This window comes from Anolis carolinensis, chromosome 5 (assembly GCF_035594765.1).
Source record: "Anolis carolinensis isolate JA03-04 chromosome 5, rAnoCar3.1.pri, whole genome shotgun sequence".
NCBI lineage: Eukaryota > Metazoa > Chordata > Lepidosauria > Squamata > Dactyloidae > Anolis > Anolis carolinensis.
Window position 1 is genome coordinate 75,701,047 of NC_085845.1, and position 19,374 is coordinate 75,720,420.

Genomic DNA, 19,374 nt, shown 5'->3' on the forward strand with positions numbered 1-19,374 from the left:
ATAAATCATGTTTGCCTTCCTGTATTAAGAATTCAAGTTCATTTTATTTTCCATGCTTGGTGTAAAGACACTGAAGACCATGCATCATTCTCTTCACTTGATTCTTTGGTGTTGTTTTTCTGTTTATTCTTCAATTCATGTGCTATTGGCCTATATCCATATACAATGAAGTTATGTTCCCCACACCTGAGAGTTCTTCCAGCCTCATATAACTCAGTTTAAAGTAGTCCTGATCAATTTTGTGAAACTCTTAGCAAATATGTTATTACCAACTGCTGAGATATACAACCCATCTCCAGAAAGTTCTTCTACATGAAAGTGCAGACCATGGTCCAAGATGAAACATTTTTATCACAGCATCATCTATGAAATCAGTTGTTCACTTTCAATATTGTTTTCCCACTTCCTGGGGCACTTCCTTCCCCAAGATAAAAGTGTGAAATCACAACCTGTACCAAAAGTCCTTTCGTTCATGCCCCAGAGCCTCCATCCCTTGCAATATATTGAAGGATACCTCTTTCAGTATCCCTTGTTCCAAAAATTGATTGGAAGAGGTAACTTGTTGGTGGGCTTGTTGGGCCTTGTCAGCCTACATCATGAAGCTTTTCTCTCCTGGGAGAAAGCACATCACTCAATACATCTTATCAGGTTCACTATCATGATTTCTGTTCTTCTCAAAAGAGAATAATTCACTTCCACTCAAATAATCTTCCAAGGTCACTTTCATAATTCTGAAGAAGGGTATTGTTCCTATTCCTCATTATCATGATTAATGGGAAAGCTTAGAATCAGTTGTTTAGCTCCAAACTTGCAACATGGCTCTTGAAAGTTTCTTCCCCCCCCCCCCCCCCAAATATCAACTTCCTCTATTTTGGAACTGTCCATCTCCCTAGAAACATTTCCTTCCAAGGAAGTCTGCTCCACTGTTTCCCTTCAAAATTCATCCTCTCTAACTGAAAGTGTAAGATGGATTAGTCTCAAGATGCTGCATGTTCTCTTCTAATGATGCAAATAGCTTGTATTTGCTGAAGGTATAGCCTTGCAGATCCTCTGACAAGAAAGCAAACACAATACAGAAGTTGCATGTCACTGCAACAACTCCATCGCCATCCATGTTTGGCATCCTGTACGAGCAGCAGCACAGCTTGCCAGGCCTCTCCCTCAAATTCCCTCACAAATGCCCAGAAAAAATGCCTGTTTGCTCTTTCTATTTGGCTAAGCTTCAGAGACTGAGCAGGTGCTTGCTCTACCACAACCAAGTCAATACTGAGCAGAAGTCCCACTTCCTTAGACCATGGGCTTAGCAAGACCAACGGTCCCAAACAAATAAAGCAGATACACAAGCCAGTGAATGTCACAACCAATCAATCACTCTAACCTGAAAAATGCAAGCTCAATTTCTCCTTTCTCCTCACCTTCCTTCTGACCAATGCTAACAACAGCCTGCTTGATAGGCAGAAATCCAGTTAGCATGGAAGAAAGCATATAATAGCATTTACTGCTCTCTACATAGCAGTGAGATGAAAATGATCAAGAAAGTTGAAGGATCATATTCAGAGTGCTCATGTTATTGGGACCAAATCTTTGATGCTAACCACTGTCTCTAAAATACTATTTTTAAAAAATTTGATACTTTCTGAACACAATTTTTAAAAAGCAACACAACTTATTGTTATTAATTTGTTTGCCATATTTATATATCACCCTTCTCACCCAAAAGGGACTCAGAGCGGTGCACATAAAGGCACAATTTGATGACATACAACAAATATTCTGACAAATAAAAACATCTAATCTAAATCTAATCTATCTAATCTAAATCCATAATAAAAGTGAAAACCCGTATGTATGTGGCACACATGTACGCTCACACAGACAGCCTCCGGCCTCCACAAACAGGCTACACTTCCCACTCCTGAGAAGCTAGCAAGTCACTACTTTGCACTGACATTACAGTTACAGCGAGCACTTTGAACCCAACCCCTGCCAATGTCCTTCCCAAACACTACAAACCACCACCCAAGGAATGCTTTCATTTGGAGACCATTTCATCCTACATTTTCCTATTTCTTCCTTGCACCACAGGCAGGCATCCCAAGGTTCTCCATTGCTGTGGAATTTGCATGAGCCTGCCTACTCCCCTTCCCTTTCCAACCTGTCTGTATAACAAACAGCAAAATTGAGCTGCAACTAAACTTACTGGAGGAGTTTGGGAGATTGAAGTTGTAGTTTACCCTGCATCAAGTCAAAGCATTGTGACTCCTACTGGGGAATTTATAGGAGTTGGTCTTCACCTACACCCAGAACGCTATGAATCCAAACAATGATGGCTCTAGGCCAAATTTGCCATGCATACCTGATATGCCCAGATTTGAATACTGGTGGGTTTGGAGGGGAATTGGCCTGGACATTTGGGAGTAGTAGGTACTAGCATTTATTGTTCTCCTGCAATGAATGAGCACTTCGAACCCCACCAATGATGGACCAGGAGCAGACTTACCACACAGAGCCCCCATAACCAATACAACATATTGGACAAGTTGGGGGGAAAGGGAGTTATAGTTGAGCTGCATTTGGCTCTGGGAGTTTTAGTTCACCCTTATCCAGAAAGCACTGAACCCAGCCAATGACGGATTGGCACACTGCCTCATCGTACCCAACTATACATACAGATAGTGTTATGGTTGAGCCTTCTGGCTCTGATACTAGGAGACGAGGTCGTAAGACTCCTCGAGAGTCAGACTCTTTTGAGGAGCGTGAAAGGAAACGGCTCCGGGACTTATTTGCAGAACCAACAGACGAAGACTCCTTTGAGGGTTTTACCGAGGGAATGGAGGAAGAGATGGTTAGCTCAGAGGAGGATGACATGGAATGGACTCGTGTGAGGGAGGATTTGGGTGTCACTGGCAATGATAGCATGGGAGGCGACTGGCGGGTTGCAGGATCGGACCCGTGGACGGGCTGGAGGGATGGAACGGGATCCACAGCTGGGGATGCTGTGGGGCGTAGTCAAAGGTGTTTTAGTTCTGATGAGGATGATGATGAGGAGGCACCTGGAATTAGGATAGCAGCTGACAGCGATGAGGAGTTATGAACTGGCATAAAATGGGGTCTAGAATCAATGGCTAATTGCGTTGGGCAAGGTAATCTGGACGAACGCTTGGGCTCTTGTTGGGGAACTTCCTGAAGACGGGTGTGATTCGTTTGCTGGATACGTAAGTTACCAAGGACGGCATAGACGGCGGGAGGAACTGTGTGGGCTTTTTCTGTGCAACTTGTGTTTAATCTTGATAGCTTGGACCTCCGTCGTCTTTTTGACAGACATTATTTGCCAACTCTGGATTGATGCTGGACTGACTGACTGACTACGACTCTGGACTAACCTTTCTGTGGCTATCGGTGGAACTTGTGGAACCTTAGATGTCTGCATTTGGCTTTCGACCTCGGACCGGATTGGGACCCCGCTGACCGTCGTTACCCTGATTGATGTGCCTGGACCTGGTTTTCGCCCGTTGCACGGAGGAGCAACAGCCCGAGTTACTTCTGTAACTCTTGAGTAGCAGAGGGGAATCTGCTGCTGGGTTTTGTGTTCATTTTGACCTTTTGTTAACCAGTTTTTGTTTGTTTAATTGCCAGGCTGAAGTAAGCACCTTTGATTTAACCCGGATTAAACTTCTGTTTAATCCGGTTTATTCTTTTGAACTGTTTAAACTCAAACGAAGCTATTTTTGTTACTTTTCATACTGAAGACAAGTGTTTGCCTAGTCTTTTGTTTCCTACGGGCAATTTTTAGTAACCTCAATAAACTGTGTTGTATTCTATTTGGAGGCGTTCTGTCTATGACAGATAGGGTATCGGGGTGATTGACCTTTCCTTTGTGAGTTGTAGTTCACCCTTATACAGACAGCACTGAACCCAGACAACTTCGGATCTAGACTAAACTTGGCACACAAGTTTCTCAAATGATCCGGGCACCGCCGGGTCCCCAAGCTAGTATACATTAAAACAACCACAAAAAATGTTAAAAACATTTCAACATTATAATTATTAAAATCACATAATCCAGAACTTTACTGTTAATGCTTCAAGTGAATGTTTTAAATATATCAGATGCAGGAAGTGTGCTAAATATATTTTACCCCAAACACATCCAATTCAGCAATATATAAATAGGTACAGTAGAGTCTCACTTATCCAAGCTAAACGGGCCGGCAGAAGCTTGGATAAGCAAATATCTTGGATAATAAGGAGGCATTAAGGAAAAGCCCATTAAACATCAAATTAGGTTATGATTTTACAAATTAAGCACCAAAACATCATGTTATACAACAAATTTGACAGAAAAAGTAGTTCAATGCACAGTAATGTTATGTTGTAATTACTGTATTTATGAATTTAGCACCAAAATACCACGATATATTGAAAACATTGACTACAAAAATGGCTTGGATAATCCAGAGGCTTGGATAAGCGAGGCTTGGATTAGTGAGACTCTACTGTATTAAGAAAAACAAAAATGAAACAATACTATATTGCCACAAAAGATATCTGTGGCCAACTGTCTTAAATCACAATACAAAATGCAGATGTAAACACCAGATGTATACATAATATAAACCTAAGTAATTCCCTGCCTTAGCTAAATGCAAATGAAATAATGTTGCTTCCCTTTCTGAACATATTTAAATTACCTGTCATTAGTAATATGTTGGTTCAGATACTGAATGGCCCTATCTACTTGCTCTCTTCTCCCATTTGGCTACTATCTTCCTAGGTTTTGTAAAACTATGGTTCATCACTGAATTTCAATTAACAGACTTTGGATATCGGAAGCAACCCTTGATTTAATCATAGTCTGTAGTATCTAAAATAAAATATTGCCGAAAATAAAGAAATTACCAATCTATTGAAACACATGAGTACACCATTTACTCATGGAATGCAAAGCCAAGATCAGGTCTTGGCATATGCACCAACCCATTGGGTTAATTTGAATGACAGTACACTTTATTTCCCCACCCTACTTTTTTGGTTTTGATTGTAGCATAAAAATACAAGCCACAGTGACCTTGGGAATTCTAAACTTTGACTCAATGTAACTACATTTTGATATAAAATCCAACTTCATGGTTCATTATTTGTATTTGGTTTGTTACAAATAAACCACAGTTAGGATCAAAAATGATCTCTTGTCATAATAACAATTTGAGCTTTTTTACGTACCTGAACTAGAGAAGAAGAGGGAAATAAGTCTTAAGATCCATGACAGACTTAACTGTGCCTAATTACTCAAACATTGCATTGATCTCAAACTTACTACTTTCAATGATGATTCAAAACTACAATAACTGCCTTCCATCTTTCCTAATAAGATTATTTTATATATAACTGCACTTGCTTTTCCAGTTTGAATGGTAGAAAAAGTAGCATTTGAGAGTATTTTTTCTGTATAGCAGCATGAAAATACAACAGTCCAACTGACCTGTTTGATGGGATTCCTGTCTTGAATAAAGGTGGGGGAGATGTAAACTCAGCTTTGGGTGGTGGAAGTAACATTTCTTTCTCCATGTTTCCGGTTCTGCCTTGCTGCACCTTCAGAATAAAGTGTTTTCATTAGCATTTGTATAATCTAAACTAAGGGGCATCTCCCAAAAAACTACAGAAAAGAAAAAGAAAACCTTACAATTTCTAAATGAAAATGATTGTTCATCTTACACAAGAATTTTTTTCCCTGGTTACAAAGATCCTGACATCAAATGCTTCACTAGGTATGCCCAGGAAGAGAACACTGATTAGCTCTTTGAATTCCAAACAGACTTCTCTTATGCCACAGCCTATACAACACCCATACTCCTTTAGCATAGAAGAGGCAGAAAAACCTAAATATTACAATACAGTGAACTTTTAAAGAGTTCAAACATCAAGAAAAAACAACTAATATTGTTTTCACTTTTGAAAAGCTGTTCATTGTGGCATTGCTGTAGATAAGCAATGTGGAACTGTCATCACAGTCATGATTAAACCTTATCATTACCCTTTTGAGTTCATGATGGTATTCAGCAGCATGAGAAGCCATTCAATGTCATACTAAACTAAAGACCTTCACAATTAAGGCAAAATTAAAGTAAAAAAATGCTGCCCCAAGCAAAACTGAGCAGGCTATATCTATATATATAAAAGAGTGATGGAATCGCGGCACCGAGCAAAGCAACTAAACTACGGGGCCCCCAACCTCGACATTGGACAACACAACCCATCATCCACGCCTTAAGGTTGAAACAACACAAAATCACTTCACGCACCTCCACATGGAGAGAACTCACAACGCGGCCCATCGAAGGCATTTATCCGGCCCCCACGGCACAAGGGCAGAAGGGGGTTGGGCTAAATGACCCAAGGGGTCTCTTCTTCTCTTCCAACCCTTATTATTATTATTATTATTATTATTATTATTATTATTATTATTATTATTATTATTAACATTGAGGCTGGGTGGCCATCTGTCAGGGATGCTTTTCTTGTGCTTTTGGTGCACAGAGGCAGAAGGGGGTTGGACTAAATGGCCCAAGGGGTCTCTTCCAACCCTCTTTTTATTATTATTATTATTATATTATAACTCACAACGCGGCCCATCGAAGGCATTTATCCGGCCCCCACGGCACAAGGGCAGAAGGGGGTTGGGCTAAATGACCCAAGGGGTCTCTTCTTCTCTTCCAACCCTATTATTATTATTATTATTATTATTATTAACATTGAGGCTGGGTGGCCATCTGTCAGGGATGCTTTTCTTGTGCTTTTGGTGCACAGAGGCAGAAGGGGGTTGGACTCAATGGCCCAAAGGGTCTCTTCCAACCCTCTTTTGTTGTTGTTGTTGTTAATTATTATTGCTCATTGGCCAACTATAGTCCGGCCCTCCAATGGTCCGAAGGATCGTGAACTGGCCCCCTGTTTAAAAAGTTTGGGGACCCCTGCTTTAGAGTGTTTGCTTATCTTTTTCACATAGAAAGAAGATAGCTGTATACTCAGAGAGGCCTGACTATTTCTGTGGCCCTTACATGTCACATCTCTTTTTATGTTTGGAACCTTTTCACATAGAAAGAAAATAGCTCTATACTCAGAGAGGCCTGACTATTTCTGTGGCCTTTACATGTCACATCTCTTTTTATGTTTGGAACCTTTAGAGTATTTGCTTATCTCTTTCACATAGAAAGAAGATAGCTCTATACTCAGAGAGGCCTGACTATTTCTGTGGCCCTTACATGTCACATCTCTTTTTATGTTTGGAACCTTTAGAGTGTTTGCTTATCTTTTTCACATGGAAAAAAGATAGCTGTATACTCAGAGAGGCTTGACTCTACTGTACATACTAAACATAAAGACAACCATACAACAGACATTCAATACCACCACTAACTCAAATTTCTCACTAACACCACCAGACAACGCCACAGCAACGCGTGGCCGGGCACAGCTAGTCTAGATAAACCAGTGATAAAACTTCATATAATAGACAAGGCTACTATTAGGAACCATTAGGCAAAAAAAAATTGCCGCCATAGAACTGATAATGGAGAATGCTCCAATGTTGTACAACTACTTATAAGTGTTTCTGCTGCCCTTTAAGGTCAGAAGAAATAAGATTCAGTGGTACATATGCTCAGGTTAATACCTTCAAAGCGAAAGCACATGTAGCCTCGATAGTCTCAGTTGTTAAAAATAAACAGCAGAGGTCCACATTATTTCACTACGGAATTATTCAGGAATCCCTCCAATCTGTTAATATGCACTCTTGTGATCAAAGTTCTGAGTTGGAATATCAGGGAGTTTTAAAAAAAATCCCCAATGAACATGGAATTTGTTAGGCCTTGAGTAAGGTACGTTCTCTCAGAAGGGCTTCAAGGTTTAAACACAATCCAAGAGTCCATGATAAGAATATGGATTAAAAAAAAAAAACATGACAGGGAACAACTAGGAGACTGAAGGCTCAAGGTATCGTTTATCACATCAGTTTAGTCTAAGTTTTACTTCAAACAGTTCTGCAATACCCAATCTGGATACTCAATGTACACTCAGAAAACTAGCTGATGACTTTCTATCCAAAATTTCTGAACGAATTCAGTTACAAGCATATATTATGCACAATGAACAGATGGATTATACATTCATTCAGTCATTACAATAACATCTCTCCATAAACTGAATTATATGAGATTAACGTAGCACAACTCACTCACATAAAAGGGAAAATAAAAAATGAAGACTATTCCAATTGCCAGTCATGTATCAGATCAAGTCAACCCATATTCATGTTGGTTCAACCTTGAAGAAAATTCCACAATGTTCCAAAGATCACTAGGAAAAGCAATGAACTTCTTTGTACATTTTATGTTAAGTTTTACCACTGTTCTTGCATGTATTTCAAAACACAAGGTATAATCTGTCTTGATGGGATTCTGTGTGCAATATACGGTTCCTCAGCAAGCCCCTAGCCATTTTCTCTCACCATCTAAATAAGAGGACATATTCCCTTAATGTGCAACATTTATTTGAGCATCTATGATTGTCACATCCTTGACAAGTTTCCTTCTGTTTTTCACCGAGTATGAAGCAAGTGATTCCTTCTCTGTCCTCACATAACAGAGATGAACAGAAGACTTTCACTTCATGCAAGACTGGAAAGAGTGTATAAGGCCCTTGACAAAGTTTTTATTTCTCTAGTCTTCTAAACTTAATATAATGCTTGTCTTCCTCAGTCCATCATGCATATCACAGAAGTGGGGTCACTAACAACTAAAGACTTGTCCTTACATGCTAATTTTATGATGCAAATTAGGGAATAGATTGTTCCAGCCATCATACTGTTGCTTGGAAAGAAACTGGACCAGAATATAAGAATTAACCACTTATGATTAGATCAGAGAAAGAGAGAGGCAACATTTCAACTAGTTCTACTTGCATTCTAATGCATTTTCTCACTTGAATACTACAGACAAAATAATACATTCAGCACCAACATTTTTGTCGAGTAGCAACTCATCTTATTCAAAGGATGCAGCATACAAGAAGTTAAACAACTGCCAGAGCAATCATTAGTACATTAGGCCATCATGTCACAGGCTTATAGCAGCAAAAGTAACACAAGATTCTACATGCAAAAAATGTGAACAATACATTTCAAAAACTTGAAAAAATAGCTCTGTCCTCTTGTGCTTAGACAGAGATCTTGGAAGTGGTATGGCAAACAGTAATTAGAGTGACTAAGGAAAGTTTACCAACATTCACCTTAAAAAGATTGTATGTGCCATCTGGAATCTCTGTCCCTGGCGTTACTTCCATAGCAATGTCTTCGGCCTAAGTTAAATAACACATTGCCCATTAAAACACCACATTATGGACCAATGGGCTACATTACAACTAACAACAGGTTACAAGCTAGTTGTAGCTTGATGGTTCTATTCTATTAACACAAAGGCCAACAAAGAAATGGAGCACAGTTGCTGGATAACAGTAACAGGAAGGAAGGGTATGAACTTTTGAACCACACAAAGATTTCTAACATTCACTTAGGATGCAACAGTATATCAACTTCAAAAGAAAAGATATTTCTGTAATCTGGTAACTAGTGATTTTATTCATTACCGTAATTTTATTTGGTAAAATTTCAAGTCCCATTCGTATCCTCTTTTGTTTTTCACAGTATGCTTTCCAGGTGTCTTCATTAAATCCATAATTGAAATAATCTGAGAGGTCAGCACCTTAAGAAGGGGAAACCAAACATTCTACAAGTTAAACAAAACTGGCATAGAAGAAGGAAAAGAATCCAGTCCTCCACCAAGATTTCTAGCTTCTGGTTTTGGAAGTGAAAAATGGCTAAAGAGCTACTATAAAAAGAAGTCTAGTAATTCTACTGTTCTATTTCCTATGGCCACTAGCAATAATGAATTAGTCATGTTCCAAAGGAGAAACTACTTAGCCAAGCATTATATCTTTAGCAAAAATGCAATAAATCAGAATTTCCCAGTAGTCATTCAAAAGGAAACTTCAATTTCTTTGGGTGCTGTAGTTTTATTTATTTTAAACAACTTTAATTCAAATTTATTTGAGCAATATGATTTGTTTCACTAGTATAACAAATTGCCAGATTTCAGAATCACATAGATGACTAGCAAAGTTATGTATCCATAACTAATCTGTATTCATGGCCCATGTGCAGTCAAGTATTATTAAGGGTGGGGAGTTGAGAGATACTCAGTAAATATGACTCAGTGTGTATAACTTAGTTATCCACACATAACTAAGTAGCCCATGTAGAATTCTAGCCAATATTTTGATCTGTATAATTTGAGATACTCTTATGAAACACTGTTAGTACCAGATTGAGAGAATGGCAGGATGTATGTATATCTAAAATCAAAATACCAGTAAATAAGTAATTCAAACTGTTAAAAAGTATGATCAGATATTGGAGACTTGTGAAAAATGTACTAGCAGAATCTCAAAACAAAACTGAACTATCTCAGTAATATCTAAACTTAACGTATTTACAGAAACTAGTGATATACCTTCTCACTTATATGTTGTGTTCATAATGTTCTGTGCAGTAACAATTAATGAATCAGTCAAGCAATGGCTCTTTTACTCATTTGCTACAATTCTAATTAACTCTTCAATCCTCTATAATGATATAAAAATGCCTTACCTGGTTTTCTCCAAGGTTTATCCTCAAATGAATCCAAATCAACTTCTAATAGCGGAACACCATTAATGCTTCCTGGTGCATCAAGATCAACTCCTTTCACTTTTGCCCCTAACAAGAAATGATAATATATTAATTTCATATGATTCTAAAAAAATACATAATATTTAGAGTTCAAAATTAAAGTGTTTGCACTAAAGCAGTGTGCTAATGCTTCTGAGCCCACACAGAATAAGAAATAATGAATTACCCAGCTATAGAAAAAAAGAAGCAGTAAGAGTAATGTGAAGTGATTTGCACATCATTTTAACTGAATATTCAATGTTAAAAATTTAGATTGCTGAATTGTATCAGTGGGGATCTCAGATACTACTTTCACTAAGTTACTAGCTACATCTCTCAAAATGGGTTATTTCATAAGATTATTGCAAGACTCATTCCTGCAAGGACAGAATTACAATTCAATCTGAACCCTTGTGAATGCAAAACAGATAAAAACACAAATTACAGGTAAAGATGTGGTGATTTTTCTAAATCTTTCCTGGTTGAACTACCACTTTTTTCCATTCATAAGAGCCCAGAAGACACTTACCTGAAGAGCCATAAGATCGTCCTCCCGTTTTAATATTGAGATTCACAGGTGCTGCGCCATACCTAAAAATAATATGCATACATTAAAGGTAGAAAATAGGAACTTCAACTTGAATGTTTTCTGTCTGGAAATTATTATTATCCTCCTCTCCTTGCGGCTCAAGGCGGAGTACAATATGATTAAAACAGAGAGAAAAAACACAACACTACTAAAATACATAGAACAAGATGCACACTGGTAAAATGCTGGATAAAATTCACCGATAACATGCAGGCTAATATTTGTAAGTTAACATTGACTGGGTAGGCCTGCTAAATAATTACAGTGGTATGTAATTACAAATAAAATCTAGAGTTCTTGAAATGGCACTATGTACTTCCAAAATGAGCAAACATATTACCTTCTGAAGACCACTTTTAAAAATAATTAATGGCTGAGAGCTTAATTATCTAGAATTAGATGGAATTTTTAATGTTATGAACTTGAGAAAAATGTGATGTTTGCAAAGAAGATTCTACAGTATTTGACATTTTATATTTCTCCCATTATGACAGGCTGATATGAAGTTCCACATAAATGGCTAGTCCAACTGTTCCCAATGCGATGTTGGGCTATAGAGACCAGCATCCCTGTCCACTGGTCACACTGGAGGGATGACAGGCATTAGTCCAATCTATGGGGTCAAAGGCTAAGAAAGACTGAAATCCACTTAAAATGTTACTGGTGTTCCTATTCCTAGATGAAAACAGAGAAACCGAACCCCTACCATAACTATCTTCCAATACAATTTTTCCTTGCTTGAAAGCAACTATTGTCTCAACACCAGTCTGAATCACTAGAACTGTGTCCTGAAACAGAAATGTTTCACCAGCAAGCAACTTACCCATATTGTGGAGCTCCTGTTTTAATATCTCCTATAGTGACCTGAACATCATCTTCATCATCATCACTATCACTGTCACTATCATCCTCAGCTTCTGTAACTTTCTACAAAGAAAACATAATTATCAGGAAAAACATACAATCAAGTGACAAGCAAGACCAAATTAATGTTCACTGGCAAAATCAAACTCAAGAAAAAGCTGTAAAATTTATTTCATGTTATGCTCTTAATATTTTGGATAGGATATACAACTAATAAGACAAAATATAAAAATGTAAGAATAATGAAGAATTAAAAATATTTCAAAAACAAAGGAGAAAAACCATACATATCGCAATTTCACAATGCTAGGTTTCCTCTAGAATAGATAAGGGTAGAAATTATGCTATTTAAATGAAACTCCCAGCACTCCTGACCAATAGCTATGTTGGCTAGGATTGATAAGAGATAAAGACCAATCATATTTGGAAAGCTCTTCAAATCTTCCCACTGACGCAGAATCTAGAAGCATAGAGTTGTACCATCTAAGTCAATAGGTACTTTGCCACAAACTCAAAATAGGTATGAAAAGAAACCTTTGGTGTACAATATCATCACTTGTACCCATTCTGAACACAGTAAGTATAAAGAACGTAGCTCTTTGCATTCTAAATGGAATCACAACACACTGTTTCCCCCTTTGAGGAATTTTAAACATGGATAGGTACATTCCTAAACCTGATGCACAGAGGAGGGGGAAAAAACAACAGACGGAGGAGGTGCAATTTGGTCTAGAACTATAGCTGTTAGAGAAAAGACTGAATTCTATCTTTTGAGCACACTGTCCACAATTCAACAAACAGGCATGGGTGCTATTCTATTACAATTACTATCTAATCTTTCAAAAAAGATTTTAAAAATCATACAATGTCTTGCTTAACTGAATACATAGATTACAGGTTATCAAACTTTGAAGAGACTAAAGCCCAATAGTTACCACAAAAAATTGCTCAAAACTTTAAAAAAAATCATTTTGTGGAATGCTAGTTTTTAAAATATTACTACCGTTTTCACTACACCATTCTCAGCTACTGCTTCTTCTTCATTTCCAGAAGTGGGTTGGGCGCTTGAAAATAAAATCATAGTAAGTAATTAGTGGATATTATCTGGATTAAAATCACACATTATGATGTTTTTAGTAAACAAAACATGCTTGCAGCTAATATTGATGGAAACTGTGTAGTCAAGTACAATTGTGATACCTTTATTCCATTCATTTTGCTCTTGCTTGTTAGAGGCACTACTTGTTGTTTTTTTTACTATTCAACTCACAGAAGGAAAAGTTATCTGGATCATTAACAACCAGAGCTTAACTTCATTTTTCACAGAAATGTATCGCTCATTAAAGAGTAGTCTGCTATTCACAGCTGACTTCATGTTGGAAAATATTGTATTTGTTTCGATTATAATAGGAGTTAATTATTACATTGTTTTTCACTTTCAAGTTATTTCCAACATATAGCGATCCCAAAGTTATGGGATTTTCTTAGCAAGATTTTTTCAAGGGTGAGGGTTGCCATTGCTTTCTTCTGAGGCTTAGTGACACCCAAGGCGACCCAGTAGATTTCCAAAGTTGGATGTGCACTCCAACTGTTTTATGGAGCCCTCGTCCAAAACTCAAATGCTGTATATGTTACCTAACTACAGTAGAGTCTCACTTATCCAAGCTAAATGGGCCGGCAGAAGCTTGGATAAGCGAGTATCTTGGATAATAAGGAGGGATTAAGGAAAATCCTATTAAACATCAAATTAGGTTATGATTTTACAAATTAAGCACCAAAACATCATGTTATACAACACATTTGACAGAAAAAGTAGTTCAATACGCAGGAATGTTATGTTGTAATTATTGTATTTATGAATTTAGCACCAAAATACCACGATATATTGAAAACATTGACTACAAAAATGGCTTGGATAATCCAGAAGCTTGGATAAGCGAGGCTTGGATAAGTGAGACTACTGTACTTAGGAACACCAAAATGTTTTAATCTGACAAACATTTATATAGCCCACTCAATTCCCCAAATTTACATGAATTTATTATCAACACATTTCATACTCAATGGTGCAAAGATGAGTAAGTTATAGAATACCAACCTAGCAGGTACTTCCTCTGGCCTCTCCTCTTCATTCTCATCTATTAAAAACAACAACATCATCTCAAAATTCTTTCTGACTACAATGCTTTTAGTGTACAAATGCATTTTCTACATAATGGCAGGGGATTGGGGTCACAGATATTTGTATATATTGATGCAATTCACATGATGGCTATAGATTAAGTTCAGCATCAGAAGTGTAAAGTTGCTGGGGTACATCAACTGAGGAGGTACTTAGGAATTTATGTCCTGCTTGCTGGCTTCCCAAAATAGAGTGCTGGATCAGCCAGGCTTTTGGTGACTCTGTTTAAATGAAATCTCCAGGACTGGTACAATATCCACAAGCACAATGTTCCCTTCTCTGCTGAAAGCCTTGCTGTGGAGCAAGCTGCTATGACACTGTGTTTCTTCTATTTTCATTCACTATGCACAGAGGACCCATAAACAATTTGGGATCTTTCACACCCACTTATTTTTGCCTCTTTAAATGAACAAGACTTATGCTAGGTACTGGCACTGTACCAGCAAGTTTATATAACTTATCACCTGTGATATAAGCATACACAGTGATGAGTTCTGGGGGTGGAGTGTCTGCCTGCACATTTATTTTCTTTCAGTCTTCCCTGAAGATCACAGATGTCCACATAATCCTGAATTATATTCTACTTTCAGAATCGTCTAACTATTAACAAAAATAATCTCACTAGTCTACATAGTTGTCACTAAAGGTGTCTACAGTACTCCAAATATGGAAAGACAAATAACAAATGTTAATCCTTCGGTGGACTGCAGGATTCCTGCGCATTATACATTTACATACACAGATACTACCTGCAACAACTCCCAGTTTTTTTTGGGATGCCTAATCCCTGTCCTTAAATGCTATTCAGCTTGAGGGAACCTACATTCCTATCCTGTTGAAATCAATTTCTTTACCATATTCCTTTTGTATCTTAACTCCTTGCCAACTTCAAAAATGCCCATATTGTATTTGCATTCTTTAAGACACAACATAAGCAACTGACATATAAAAAAGACAGCAATTCTGAGACACGAAGAGATCAGAACAGTTTGCACACCTAGGCTTTTTCCACATAGCTGAATAAAATCCCACATTATCTGCTTTGAACTGAGATATATGGCAGTGTGGACTCAGATAACCCAGTTCAAAGCAGATATTGTTTGAAATGAGGCAACAGCCCGAAAAACTCACAGCAATCCAGTGATTCTGGCCATGGAAGCCTGTAGATTAATATAACTGAAGTGCTGGGACAGATATGGGAGAAAATACAATGAGCCACTAAATCAGAAATGTGTCCTGCATTGACCTAGTCCCCCAAAAGCACGAGGATATTGGATGAATGGATTTTAACCATATGTTTTTGTATTTTTATACTGTATTAATTGTTTGTAATGGATTTTATTTACTGTTATGTTTATTTATGTGTCGGCATCGAATTGTTGCCAGTTGTGTACGCCGCCCTGAGTCCCTCCGGGTGAGAAGGGCGGGATATAAATGTTGGAAATAAATAAATTAATTAATAACATGGAATATAAATGGAATATGCTTGGGACCAGAAGTGCTCCATAATTTGTAATAATAGTATATATATAATGAGTAATCTTGGAGACAGGATCCAAATCTAAACAGGAAATTCATTTGTTTCCTATACACCTTAAGTAAAGGTTTTCCCCTGACATTAAGTCTAGTCATGCCCGACTCTGGGGGTTGGTGCTAATCTCCATTTCTAAACTGAAGAGCTGGCGTTGTCCGTAGACGCCTCCAAGGTCATGTGGCCAGCATGACTGCATGGAGTGCCTTTACCTTCCCGCTATAGCAGTACCTATTTATCTACTCACATTTGCATGTTTTCGAACTGCTAGGTTGGCAGAAGCTGGGGCTAATAGCAGGAGCTCACTCTGCTCCCCAGATTTGAACCGCCAACCTTTTGGTCAGCAAGTTCATCAGCTCAGCAATTTAACCCAATGCAGCACCGGGGGCTCCTCCTATACACCTTATAGACAGTAATTTTATACTCAGTATTTTAAATTTGTTTGTACATGAGACAAAGCTGGTGCACACGGAACCATCAGCAAGCAAAGACTATGGGACCCAGTTCAATGTGGATTTTATATAGCTGTGTGGAAGGGGCCTAACCCAGCCACCCATCTAGATGATTGTGCAGCCTTTTAGGCTTTCAGAAATTCCAGCTATTAAACCTGTAATAATTATGCTTCATCTGACTTCCACTGTGATCTTAACTTCTCCACTGGTCCCCATGAAATAAACCTGCCAGCCTCAGGTTTATAAGCATGAGTGGGTGCAGGAAATAGGGGCCTAGCCTCAGACTCTATATTGCCATATAATGGCACTGTAGGCTCATCTAAGGTTCCTTGCACACAGCTGCATAATATTCAGATTGAGCTGGAAAATATGGCAGTGTGGACTCCAGTTCCAGTTCAAAGCAGATATTGTGGATTATCTGCCTTGATATTCTGAGTTATATGGCCGTGTGGAAGACAGTTTAACAATTCAGCTACAAACTGTGAGGTTCAAGCTTCACCTGTATGTGGATGACACCCAGCTCTACTACTCCTTTCCACCTATTCCCGAGGGAGTTGTCCTGACCCTAACCCAGTGCCTGTCATCAGGAAAGGACTGGATGAGGACAAACAAATTGAAACTTAATCCAGACAAGACAGCAATTCTCCTGGTCAGTCGCAAGGCAGGTCAGGGAATAGGGATTCAACCAGTGCTGGATGGGGTCAACTCCCCCTGAAGACACAGGTCCACAGTTTGGGGTAATCCTGGACTCCGCACTGAACCTGGAGGCCCAGGTATCGGTGGTGGCCAGGAGGTCCTTTGCAAAATTCAAACTTTGCGCCAACTGTGCCCATTCATTAAGAAGCCGGTCACGGTGGTAAATGCCTTAGTTACATTCTGTCTAGATTACTGTTAATGCTCTCTACATGAGGCTGCCTCTGAAGAGTGCTCAGAAACTTCAGCTGATCCAAAGAGCTGCAGCCAGGTTGCTAAGTGTGGGGCCTTCCACACAGCCCTATATCCCAGAATATCAGGGTAGAAAATTCCACATAATCTGCTTTGAACTGGGTTATCTGGGTCCACACTCAGATAATGTGGGATTGCCTGCCTTAATATTCTGGGATATAGGGCTGTATGGAAGGGCCCTAGAGCTGGCTTCAGGGAGAAAACAACCCCTTGCTGAAGCAGCTCCACTGGCTTCCAGACATTTTCTGGGCACAAATCAAAGTGCTGCTTATGACCTTTAAAGTCCTAGATGGTTCAAGTCCAGGCTATTTGGCTGATCGCATCCCCTTATGTGAGCCTGCCCGGGCCCTGAGATCTTCAAGAGAGGCTTTTCTCTCAGTCCCACTTCCATCTCAAGCTCGACTGGTGGGAACAAGAGAGCGGGCCTTCCTTCTCAGGAAGGGCAAAGAGTTCCCCTCAATTCTGGAACTCTTTGCCCAGGGAAGCCAGAATGCCCCCTCCCTGCTGCCCTTCCAGCAGCAAGCTAAAACTTTCTTATTCAGACAGGCTTTTAAAGATGAAGGTGTTTAAGATCAACTCAGGAAGTGCTGTGAGTTTTGAGTTTGAATATATTTTAATGGTTTTTAACTGGAAATTTTAAAATTATTATTTATAATTAATCCTGTTTTAATGTTCACATATTTGTATATTTAAATGCTTTTTTATTATGCCAGAAGCGACTTGAGAACATACTAAAAGTTCCTTCTGGTGTGAGAGAATTGGCCATCTACACAGATGTTGCACAGGGGATGTCCAGATGTGTTACCATCCTGCTGGGAGGCTTCTCTCATGGCCCTGAAAGCTAGAGCTGACAGACAGGAGCTCACCCCACCTCATGGATTCAAACCAGCAACCTTCAGGTCAGCAGTCCAACCAACACAAGGGTTTAACCCATTGCGCCACTGCATATCCTTTTAAAAGGTTATGCTGATGCTTTTATGTTAAGCTGCTTTGAGCCTCCTCTGGGGAAGATAAATATAATAATAATAATAATAATAATAATGGGGCTGCAAGGGAAGGTGCATAATAAGACCAAAGCCCCTTTTATACAGCTGAATAAAATCCCACAATATCTGCTTTGAACTGGAATATATGTGTGAACTCAAATAACCCAGGCCCCTTCCAGACAGGCCCTATATCTCAGGGTCTGATCCCAAGTTTTGTTTATCCCTGATTATCTGGAAACGAGGACTCATATAATCCATTTTAAAACAGAAAACCTGGGATCAGATACTGGGATATAGGGCCTGTCTGGAAAGGCCTCCAGAATATCAAGGCAGTAAATCCCATAATATTTGCTTTGAACAGAGTAATCTGAGTTCACACTGCCATATATTCCTGTTCAAAGCAGAAAATGTGGATTTTATTAAGGTGTGTGGAAGGGGCCCCAGTTCAAAGCAGATACTGTGGGATTTTCTGCCTTGATATTCTGGGTTATATGGCTGTGTGGAAGGGCCCCGAGTTCTCTCCTTGTGGAGTGAAAAAGCGGGATATAAACAAACAACAACAATATTCATCCACCTGTCTCCTTGTTTCCAAGGGACGGATGAGATGCGGCTAAATGGAGAAAAGGCTCCTGGCTGGGTGTTTTTTGGGGGGCAGGGTGGATAAATATAAATACATCCAAGGCCTTGACTTCCGGCACTATTCGAGGCCCTGCGCCAACCACCCCGAAGCGGAGAACCTGGCCAGGCGAGAGCGGGGCTTAAGTGCGGCCTAGCGGGGCCTAGTGAGTCCCGCCGCCGCAGGCGCCTCAACTGAGAGGGAAACACCATGCAAGTCCGCATAGCTCCGTACCGCCATAGAGCCACTCTTCCTCCTCATCCCCAGCGCCGGCCCCGCTCAGGTCGGCCGACAGTCGCTCTACTTCTGTGCTTCCTGCTGCTGCTGTCGCCGCTGCTGCTGTCGCCGCCATGGCTGCCTTGCCGGACGGAAGAAGAAGCCTCGCGACGCACGACGGTGGAGGCCTCTCTCTCTCCTTCCCCGCCTTGACGGGACTGGCCCGCGCACGCG

The 19,374-nt window shown here is 39.4% G+C and overlaps 1 protein-coding gene across 15 annotated transcripts in view; it reads right to left on the minus strand.

Moving 5' to 3' along the window:
• fip1l1 (factor interacting with PAPOLA and CPSF1) overlaps positions 1 to 19,374 on the minus strand; it is a 44,391-nt gene extending 25,017 nt beyond the window's left edge. For 7 of the 15 annotated variants that reach the window (XM_008111672.3, XM_062981589.1, XM_008111671.3 and 4 more), the window contains exons 1-9: positions 19,159 to 19,373; positions 14,311 to 14,350; positions 13,216 to 13,276; positions 12,172 to 12,275; positions 11,289 to 11,350; positions 10,700 to 10,807; positions 9,640 to 9,755; positions 9,283 to 9,351; positions 5,483 to 5,592 (exon numbers count right to left, since the gene is read on the minus strand). In XM_008111672.3, the coding sequence (XP_008109879.2) occupies positions 5,483 to 5,592; positions 9,283 to 9,351; positions 9,640 to 9,755; positions 10,700 to 10,807; positions 11,289 to 11,350; positions 12,172 to 12,275; positions 13,216 to 13,276; positions 14,311 to 14,350; positions 19,159 to 19,276 (788 nt within the window). In that variant the 5' untranslated portion in view covers positions 19,277 to 19,373. Of the gene's footprint in view, positions 1 to 5,482; positions 5,593 to 9,282; positions 9,352 to 9,639; positions 9,756 to 10,699; positions 10,808 to 11,288; positions 11,351 to 12,171; positions 12,276 to 13,215; positions 13,277 to 14,310; positions 14,351 to 19,158 lie in introns of all 15 variants that reach the window. The other 8 variants (XM_008111665.3, XM_062981588.1, XM_008111668.3 and 5 more) reach the window with 4 other exon arrangements.